This window comes from Diceros bicornis, chromosome 13 (assembly GCF_020826845.1).
Source record: "Diceros bicornis minor isolate mBicDic1 chromosome 13, mDicBic1.mat.cur, whole genome shotgun sequence".
Lineage (NCBI taxonomy): Eukaryota > Metazoa > Chordata > Mammalia > Perissodactyla > Rhinocerotidae > Diceros > Diceros bicornis.
In genome coordinates, this window is record NC_080752.1 from 50613001 (window position 1) to 50623835 (window position 10835).

Consider the following 10835-nt stretch of genomic DNA (forward strand, 5'->3'; position numbering starts at 1 on the left):
AGTCCCTGAATTATTTGCATTTCCTCCCTAAAAGTTACTTGGAGTGAAACCCCACCTGGTCTCATACTCCATGAAGCAAACCAGGACCCTTCATGTCCGTCCCGCTCCCGGCAGATGCATGCTGGCGGCTCTCCTAAGTGCATTACTTCACGCTGTTAGGCAGGCCTCCCGTCCACTTCTCTGCTTTGAGGGCAGTGGCCCCTACTTCACCTCCATCTTGAGCTTCCAGATCGCCTTCCTTCCATCGGCTGTACATTTTTACGTTGATGAGCAACCATTTCTGTAAATTTCAATACTTCTAAAACCTACTAATCTTTCCTTCCAGCCGCTCAGACTTGAAACCTGAGCCTTGGCTTCCAACTGTCTCCCTGGGTCCTATTAATCATCAGTCACCAAATTCTGCTTTTTCCTCCAAAATCTTTCTTATATTTCTTATTTCTTTTTCTGTCTGCGTTCTGTGGTCCCCCATATTACTGTTCTTTTCTCTCGTCCACCTGCAACAGCTGGTAGGCTAAATTTCAGAACCACTTGCAATACGACACACCCCTTCAGTGGCTCCGTTTGACAGATCACAGTCTAGATGTCCGGCATGGCATTCTAGGCTCTCCACTCTGTCTCCGACTACCTTTCAGGAGACATCACCTGCACTCCCCTCCCCCAATCCGGCCGAACTCCTCTCACCAGTAAGTCACCCCCTCTAAGGAGCATCACCCTCTCTTCCTCATAACCACATCCACCACTGGAAAGTCTTGCCTGGATATACACCAAACTCAAGTCCTTCCCACACCTTCTCTAGTCCGTTTTCCTTCCTTTCACAGCCAAGTTTTTGAAAGAGTAGTCTATACTCACAACCTGAGTTTCCTTAACATCCTCACTCCTCACCTCACTGCAACTGGGATTCAGCTCTCTCCAGCCCACTGGAACTCTTCACCATCAAGACTTTTTGGTCCTTAACTGACATCTCAGCATCAGACACTACCCAGCAGTTGAAAGTGGGCAGCCCAGGGCTTTGATTTGATTTTGCCTGGTCTCTGCACCATTTTAAAAGAGACTATAACTAGGACAGGAATGTAACCGGCAGCTTAGCATCACTATCTTACACCTGGCCTTCATGCATTTGTGTTCCTGCCTGGTTGCTCAAGGCATTTGAGTTTGCCATAGTGTAGATTCCTCCCACAGCTTCTCGCACCATTTTCTGCCCCAAGACAGTGTGGTATAATGAATAGAACCTGGGCTTTGGAGTCCAGACAGATGTGGGTTGAATCCTAGGCCTGCCTCTAACCAGCTGTGTGAATTTGGACAAGTTACCTAACATCTCTGAGCCTCAATTCTCTTATGGTAAACTGAGGATAATTATGCCAATATTGGTGGGGGAGGGTGGTAAAGGTGGCTTTCAAGATTAGATGAGATAATGTGCCTAAAAAGGCAGCCCTTAAAATGATGCCTTTCCCGCAGGGCCTGCTCCATTAATGTGTGTTCCTTTTCTCTCCTTCCTCTCCTCTAGCCCCCCTAAATGCTGGCAGCTGGCCCTCCAGCACAAGATCTCTAAGTACTGTGTCCACTCAGAGTCCCGTCCCGTAAAAGGCCTTCCCTACTGTTCCTGGAGGTGATATCTGAACAGTTCATCTTCAGTTCTGAGCCTCTCATCTCACTTCTGATTCTGCAGGACCCGGGCTCTCTGTTGTACCCTCACTTCACCTTCCCCTCAACCTCAGCTGCTCCTCCAGACTCAGGCTATGCCCTCAGAGATCATCCTTCTCATCCCGACATGGCCCTTTTTTCTTCTTTTACAGTCCCTCCCCGGGCAATTTCACTCACAGCCGTGGCTTCAATCCCCATCTAAACCTAACTCCCAAACCTCTTTAGCTCAGACCTGTCTAGAGTCCTGGATCTAAATTTCCAACTGCTCTTTGAACATCACTTTAACACATCTTTCTTCCTTTTTGGCTTTCCTCAGTGGCTCCCCTTCTCACTCAAAATGAAGTCCAGTTTTTTCCCCAGTGTTATGGACTGAAGGTTTGTGTCCTCCCCAAATTCATATGTTGAAGTGCAAACTTCCAAGGTGATGATATTTGGAGATGGGGCCTCTAGGAGGTGATGAGGGTTAGATGAGGCCATGAGGCTGGGGCCCTCATGATGGGATTAGTGCCCTTATAAGAAGAGGAGAGATCTCTTTCTCCCTCTGCATGTGAGGACACAGTCAAGGCTTTAAGGCCTTGGCATTTAACTTGGTGTAAATAGATGGGCTTTGTGGGGAAGTGGGTATCCATAACTCCCCAGAATTTATAAGCAGTTTTATACATGTGCAGTTTCCTGGGGATAGCACTTGTAGTTTTTATCAGATTCTCAGTCTGAACACTGATACCCCTGTCCCCAAAAAATACATTGCTCTGATCTCTCCCCCTCCCATCTACCCTCCATACTGCTGCTGCCTGTCTCAAACAGACTTGTTGCTATCAGAACTCTTTTGGTTTTAAAACCTTAACTGTCTCCCCACTCCCTGGAGGAAGTGTACCATCTCCTCAGCCTAGGACATAGAGCCTCTCACAGCGCAGCTTTGGCTTACTTGTAAGCTTTATTTCCAGTCCTCACCGCTCTCTGAATACAGCATGCATCTGTACACTTCTCTGCCTTTGCAGTTGTAATTCCTTCTGCCCAGGAACCCTTCCCTCCCATTTCTGCTCAGTGAACTTCCACTCATCTTTTAGGGCCCAGTCTAGAAGGCAGTTCCTACAGCTGGCCTTCTCACCCAACAGCCAGCCAGCCACACCGCCTCTGTGCTGCTGTGTGCGCAGTCTCGCCTCCACTGAAATGCCGCCCGGACGACAGGGAGTTGTGTATGTGAGTGTGTGTGATGAGCATGTGTCCTCTGGTGTGTGAAGGCAGGGACTCTGCCTCAGACAACCCTGGGATCCCCGAGCTGAATGAAAGAACGAATTCCTCCTCCTCCTCAGCCACAAAGAGCCCCACCTTCTCTCCTATTATTCTTCAAGGCAGAAAGACATGACTTTAACAGAATTTATTGGTTTTCTTTGATTGTCTCTGGTCCGCCTTTGGAAGGGCTCTCTGGGTTCCTCTGGCTTTGTTTCCGGGCTGCTGCTGCAGCTTTTAAGGCCCTTCTTTGCTTCTTCAGCTTTTGAGCCTCTTGGAAAACCTGGGGATGAAAGGGAGCAGGAATGACTTTGTGATCCTAGGCAAAACCTCAGACTCGGAGCAGGTGGGGTGGGAAGTGACTCCCCCAGATGGGCACCCCAGCCCTTCTCCATGGGGTTGGTGGCCTGTGAGCCACCTCGACCAGAAGCAGACGACCCCTCCCTTCTGCTCTCTCTACCACAGTTCCAGAGTAGGGCCCACCAAAGCAGCAATTCTGACTCGCACCCGAATGCACAGAGCCTTCTTGGTCACCCAGCGGCGGTGGGCTTTTCGGTTGTACAGAGGCGGAATGGTGTACTCAATCTCCAGCTCCTTGCACACCTTCTCAAAGACACCATAGTTGGTCTTACGGAGGTTTTTCAGCATCTTTTTCCTCTGGTCGATGCTCATCAGCAGATAGCGCTTGTGGGCTTTGTCCTGTAAGAGTTGGTACTACTTTTAGTATTATAGGAATAACTGGTATGCTACTTCATAGTAGCAAAGGATGGTCATTTTATTATCTCATGGAAACCTCCCAACAATCTTACGCAAATATTAGTGCAAATATTAGCAGTAGGTATTGTCATTGTTATTCCCATTTTACAGACAGGAAATAAAGGCTCAAAGATGTTTATCTGATTCATGTAAGGTCCTGGAACTGTGCTGGGTAGGGACCTTGTGAGAGGTCAGGTCTTGAATCTGGGTCTACTGGTCTCACTCCAAATTGCATGCTTTTTCCCCTATACCACCTGCTTGGCCTCTCCACACTCAGCAAACTGTCAGCTGGGGCAGGGAGGAGGGAAGGCCTTGTGCTCCTCCTGGAGACCCCTACCTGCAGCCGGGTGCTGCTCTGTGAGGGACCCCTGCAGTGGGGCTGGTGTTCCACACTCCAAATGAACAAAACTCTGACCTCCAAGGAGCAGGCTCAACCAGCTCCAGGGAACACTGGGGTTCCAGGCATGGAGCTGGACCAGTCTGTATTCGCAGCTATGGATTTTTAAAAAATACCAGCAACTGCCTAGTTATAGCAGCTCTGTGCCCAGCACTGCTGAGATATGGCATAATGGTTAAGAATATGGGCCCTGGAGTGAGATCACCTACTTTCAAGTCCTAACACATCATTTCCTAGTGATGTGCCTTAAGGAATAACTTAATTACTCCATGCCTAGATTCTTCTTCTGTAAAATGGGATAGAAAGATGGTTATAAGGGTTAAATGAGCTGATGCATGTAAAGTATTTAGCATGAGGCCTAAATACTTTATATGCATCATATTGGCTGCCATTATTATTTCCTATAGTCCTTACAATCCTGTCAGCAGGTACTATGATGACCCCCTTTTATGGCTAGAACTGAGGCTCAGACATGTGAAGCATCTTCCTCAAAGTCACAGAGCTAGTAAAGTGGAAGTGGCAGGGCTGGGATTTGAACCCAGGGAAATCTGAGCCCATTCATGCATTCAACGAACATTTACCGAGCACCCAGTATCTGCCGACACTGTGACCATGCTCTAAAGTTTGTGTTCTTGACCTTGGAGACACTCAGCACAGCCCTGGAAGGCTCCCATTTCTCCACGGGAGGCAGGAGGGAGATGTTTTTCCCACTGCAGCTGAAGTGTGGGCACTCTGGGGCTGCAGCCACCTGGCTTCTCAAGCTGCTTCTCTGGACCCAGAGCCCTTCACCTCCCAGATGCCTGTCCCCCGGCTGCTACTGTTTAGCTGTGAGCAATGCCCAAGCTTTACCTTTCGATGTTTCTGCATGTGTTCTTCATAATTGCGTATCTTGACAGTCAAGGCAACAACTGAAACCACAAACCACAGAGGATGAGAGTCAGGCACAGAGGAAGGAAGGGCCCAGGCCTGGGTTATGTTTTAAGACCTCAAGGAATAACAATCACCAATGCTCTTGTATAGCTCTCTATAATTCCCAAAGCACTCTGAATTTCAAGATCTCAAAAGACTTTGGATTATTTTTCTTTTAAAAAGCAAAGCCTAAGGAAGGGAAGATCCTTAATCTTATAAAGGTACCATCCCCAGACCATAGCAAATAGCATTCTTTTTTTTTTTTTTGTGAGGAAGATCAGCCCTGAGCTAACACCCGTGCTAATCCTCCTGTTTTTGCTGAGGAAGACCAGCTCTGAGCCAACATCTATTGCCAATCCTCCTCCTTTTTTCCCTCCAAAGCCCCAGTAGATAGCTCTATGTCATAGTTGCACATTCTTCTAGTTGCTGTGTGTGGGACGCGGCCTCAGCATGGCCGGAGAAGCGGTGCGTCGGTGTGCGCCTGGGATCCGAACCCGGGCCGCCAGTAGCGGAGCACGCACACTTAACCGCTAAGCCACGGGGCCGGCCCGCAAATAGCACTCTTAATGGTAAAACTTAAGAGCATTCCTATTAAATACAGGAATTAGTCTAGGATGCATGCTTCATGGTTAATGATTCAACACTGCAGTGGAGGTCCTAGCCAATGCAGTAACATAAGATTCTAAAACTGTCAAGAGTCTACTCCTTGCCTCTCCTCTTTCAGCTGCCACCCTTATTTCTCTGTTTTCACTAATGAGTTTTCAGAATTACCAGCCCCCACTCATCTCCTAAAGCCCCAGAGTATCCTTCCTTCAGGTAACCTCTTGTTTGATTCCTGTCTGTATTGCAAAGGTGGGGGCAAGGGCAAAAGCAGAGGGTGACCTCAAGGAGAGGCTGTCACCACAGAAGGCACTTCCCATACACACACTGAGTTCTGGGAGCACTGCAGAGAGTGCAGTGGGAACCTTGGCCCTGACTACATGGCCTTTCACACTACCTTAGCTGCAGAGTGGAAAGAGACAGAGACACAAGCTTTGGTTTCTGAGGAACCTTGCCTGAGGTCACACAGAGGTACGAGGCAGGACCTGGGCGCTGACTCCAGCATCACAGAACTCAGGATAGAGTGCAGTTTTCACTGCCCTTGGTCCTTCCTGTCTCTCCCTCTATCAAGCCACATCTAATTCCTAGTGCACTTGCAGACAAGAGCCCTGGATCAAGCACCAGGTAGCAGACTCCCCTGCACCCCAACTCCCCAAGGGCACCCAGACCAACTTCGAGCCTCCAAGGAGCGGGTGTCCTCTGGGTTTGCCACGATCTTGTTCATCAACTGCTCTTGCTTGATTTTTAGCTTCTCCTTCTGTTGAAGATAGAGACAGAGAATCTGTGAGTCTGCCACCCCTTAAGAACTAGCCCTCATACCTCCAAGGCCATGGCTGCAGTCATGGCAACTAGGCCATAGCTCAGGGCCTGACTCCACTCTGCTCACCAGGGCATGGCCTCTGGCCAACCACATGGCTCACCACATCTAGGTGAGCCCAAGGCCAATGCCACTGACAGGAGAAATGGCTTGTTGGATGAGTGTCCCCAAACCTTGCTCATTCATTCAGGCATTAGATCTTTATTGAGCATCTACTGTTTGTCAGGTGCTAGGGGTATAATGAGGGAACAAGACTATCCTAGCCCTTGAGATGCTCAGTCTAGGGTATTGACAAGTGGACATAGAAGGACGGTGGGATAAGTGCTATGACTTGAGAAGCATGGGATGGGAGGTGTTACCAGGGTAGGAGGGAGTTCCGGAGGGGAGGACTGAGAGAGGATGAGGTTTGGCTCAGGCCACTCACCCGGTTGGCCATTTCCAAAGATAAGAGTCTTTTCACGACATCATCAACCCTGTGGAAAAACCATAGCAATGAGAGACAGGTGTGGGGGGAGGGGGAAAGGAGAAGCAATGCTGTTTTCATTTTAGTTTGAAAAGCAAGGATGACTGAAAATTTCTTTTACAACAAATGACTCTCTCTGGAAGTGGGGAGCCATTTCTCAGGGATTAAAAGTCAGCATGGATCTGATCTCAGCGTGGGCTAAGAACATGGAACGATGAGATAACTACAGAAAATCGGGGCTGTCAGCTTGAGTGTTCTAGACTTGTCATAGGGAGGGCAAAGGAAAGATTTTCATTTTAGCTAGAATATGGTTCAATCTGTCTTGAGACACTTCAATTCTATAATCATTGTTTCTTTCTCACATCTTACTGCACAGTGGGAGGGACTGGAGGGACTGCCCAGCTCCCATCGTGCAGGACAGGGGCTGAGCAGACGGATCCTGGTTTTGGTGTCTTTCAGCCGTCGATTCAAACCCCAGCTCTGCCCCTTAGAAGCTGTATGACACTGGGCAGCTTGGTAATTTATAAAATGGAGGCACTATTTCTTCCCTCACCGGGCTTTTGTAGAGTCAAGAGATGAGAGATTTCCACAAAGACCCGTGAGGCATATTCCCTCATTGGTAGCTCATGGTATAAGGTCTTACCTAGAGTACAAAAAAAGCAAGAAGTTGAGCTCCATCTGCTCTGCTGCCCACTCACTCTCACCATGCCTGGGCTTCTGTAGTTCTCCCCATCCTATAAACAAGCTTCAGACGCAGCAGGCCAGGCCTCGAAGCCACTGTCCTCCCCAATCTTCCCAGGACCCCTTGCCTGATCAAAGAGATTTCTTCCTGCTTACTTCTCAATTCCAGGGACGTTCTGGTAGTCTTTGAGCAGTGTGGAAGGGGGCGGGTCATCTTCTTGGCTGGGCTGGACTGTCAAGTGTAGGGATGGAAAACACCCAGAGTCAACTCTCACTGTCCATCCTCTCACAGTTGGCTCTTCTCACCAACTCTGTTAGAGACACCCAGGGTCTCAGGCAAGGCACTGGACATCTCTGGGCTCAGTTTCTCCTCCGCAAACCCCGTGGGCACCTGCCTTGATATTTCGTGACGGCCTTTCCTAAGACCTCGTACTTGTGCTTTCATCTCTCACACACCTGTCTGGCTCTACAGTTATCAGATCCCCCATTCGGATGGGTCCTCCTGTGGAAGGGCTGAGTTTGACTCCCTTTGAATCTCCCACAGTCTGGTCCATGGCCCAGCATAGAACAGACACTCAACAAACGCTGGCTGACTGCGTGAATGAAAGAAGGGGATTGAGGAGAGACCCCTAGCTTTAGGATGCTGGAAATATAAGCACCAAAGAGAGACCACAGGAAACCCTCAGCCTTGGTGTGTGCATTCCTGATCTCCCTTGGAGGTGAGGGAGAGGCATGGGAGACATCATTTGTCCTCTCCAGTGAGACCCTGCTCTGCTGCTATGGAAATAATGTTAATAGCAATACATACTAATATATACTACTGTTTACTGAGCACAGTGCTAAGGATGCTTTTCATGCGTTATCATTGAATCTTAACAACAAATATACACCCTTACACTCCTTTTAGAATGAGACTCAGAGAGAGGAAGTAACTTGCGCAATGTCATTTACCTAGTAGGAGAGATCTTAACCACTCTGCAGACTGCCTTGGAATGGAATGCACTCCAACTCAGAAAGGCAGACACAAAGTGCTCATTCTAGGGAAGCCTGGGTAGGCCAGCCACGCATTCCCTCTGCCTAGCTCATTTCACTCATACCCAGTCCGGAGGCTCCCGCCCTCCACCTCCCCTCCCCTCGCCCTCCATGCAGGCTTCAGGCCTACAGCTCTGTGACAAAGTGGACGTGGGGTCTTCTGCTCGGACCTCTGGCCCACCCCTTTGCCCACCCCTTCTAGTGGCTCTAACTAGCCACCTCTGTCCACTTGGCCACCCCGAGCCTTCCAGGCAGTCTCTTTCCGCTCCAAGAGCTCTCACCTGGTTTCCGGATGGCATATCCGCGGGCGGCCTGGAAGATGAGACCTGCATAGAAGAGAGTGGGCTGAGGCCCATCTCCTTAAACAGTCCAGCCTCGATTCTCTCCTACGGCTCTTGCATTACCCTTCCTCCACGGTCTGTGCACCTCTGCGCCTAACCGCCGCCCCATTTCTTCCCCACCCCGCCACCCCATGTCTCTCTCACCTCGTCTTACTTCTTCCCCACCCACCACCCTTTCTCCCTATCCTGCAGCTGCACTTCTCTCCTACCCTCGACCCCCGTATCTTCTATCGCCGCCGAACCCCACTTCCGTACTCCGCTGCCCGGTTTCTCACTCCTCACCTCGAGGAGGTGAGAGAAGGCTCCAAGGGTCGGAGGGAAGCCTGGCGCACCCTGCGCCCGGCAGCCCAAGGACCGGGGCCTGGGTGACTGCCTGGGTCCGAATCGAACTCAGCGCCCTCCACGCCGCCCTCAGCATGGTGACTTCTGACCCCCGCGGGGCCCGCGCTGCGGCCGCCGTCCCCTCCGCGGCACGGACTGGTTACATGGGCGCCGCCATGCTGGCTCAGGCTCGACCAATCGAGCGCAGGCGCGAGAGCGGAGCAGATGAGGACCGAGAGCGGGACTCAGTGATGAGGCGGAATGGGCCGAGTAGAGAGATCTGGTTAGCGGTGTGGTCTAGATTGCCGGCTTGGTGGTTGCGTGGCCCCGTTGGTGGTGCGCGATGCTGTGTAAATCCTAAGATGGCATTTTTCCTTGGGTATGCAATCCTACTCTGCCTTCCTGGCCTCAGGCCCCGGTTGCTTTGGGGGCTTCCATGGGGGCTGCTGTAGCCTTTTTCCCCAGCCTAGTATTTCCACCCCGGATTCCCCCGGAGTCCGGGATGGGGCCCTATAAGAACTACTAGGTTTCAGCCTCCTCTCTGGCAGCCCTGTAGCCTGGTGATTAAGGTCGCTGATTTTGGAATTTGACAGCCCTGGGCTGGAATCCACGCTCAGCCATTTACTCGCTGTGTGATTCTGTGGGCAAGTCACTCAACCTTTCTGGGCCACAGTGTATTCATCCATCAAATGGGGATGGTAATAACAGTATCTATCTTCTAAGTTGTTAGAGGATTAACTGAGGCAGTTGTGTGCAAAGCACCTGGTAAATAGTAAGCATTCAATAAATATTAGCTGTGATAATATTTGTGAAATGAAGGATGTAAGGACAAATACAAATTAAAAGTAGGAAAAATAAATTTTGGCCTAGTGGTTAAGTTCGGTGCACTCTGCTTCAGCGGCTGAGATTCAGTTCCCGGAGCAGACCTACACCACTTGTCTGTCAGTGGTCATGCTGTGGCTGTGGCTCACATACAAAAAGAGGAAGACTGGCAACAGATTTTAGCTCAGGCTGAATCTTCCTCAGCAAAAAATAAATTAATAAATAAATTTTAATTCTCCCTGGTGCAAAAAAGGGAAAAGACTCTCACCCCACACACATTTCTTAGAGCATTTACCTTAGAATGCTTGTAATTGTGAATTCTTTCTCTGCCCTTTTGAGATGTGTGTAAATCTTTTTAAAAGCCAAATAAGCTTCTTGCCAGTTTTACAACCCAGGATTGTTTTTCTCAAGAACCTGGGAGACATCTCTTTGAAATGTAATCATTAAGGAAGATAGCGCTCCTATCTCCCAGTTTCTGCGGGAGGGTAGGAGCCTAACCAGCCGGTACCTAGCTCCAAGTTGCAAACCTACCTCCTCTCATAAAGATATAAGAAATTCATTTCTCCTTTGGATAAAGGCAATTAGCAAACACAGGTGGCTACCCCATTTACAAGGTGAATTTAGGATGAACCCGGTATGACAAACGGTGCTGTCAAGTCCTCTTGCTTGGGGACTAGTTATTGTTTACCTTGAGAAAATGTGTCCACTTGGCTGTATAAAAGGGGAGGATTTCTTTCTGTCTGTATGTTCTTGCCTGTGAAGTGCATTACATCCTGGTTTAATGCTCCTTCAATAATAAAACTGTTTTCTTCCTTCTCTCCCCTT

At 49.5% G+C, this 10835-nt stretch overlaps 1 protein-coding gene across 1 annotated transcript; it reads right to left on the bottom strand.

Annotated features, from left to right (window-relative positions):
* Positions 1–3004: 3004 nt before the first annotated feature.
* MRPS15 (mitochondrial ribosomal protein S15) lies at positions 3005–9371 on the bottom strand. The gene is made up of 8 exons (XM_058553710.1): positions 9150–9371; positions 8808–8852; positions 7651–7726; positions 6775–6823; positions 6206–6290; positions 4874–4932; positions 3379–3570; positions 3005–3154 (listed from the first exon to the last, which is right to left on the bottom strand). The coding sequence occupies exons 1-8, from the start codon at positions 9283–9285 to the stop codon at positions 3020–3022; spliced, it is 777 nt and encodes a 258-aa protein (XP_058409693.1). The 5' UTR covers positions 9286–9371; the 3' UTR covers positions 3005–3019.
* Between the last annotated feature and the right edge of the window lie 1464 nt (positions 9372–10835).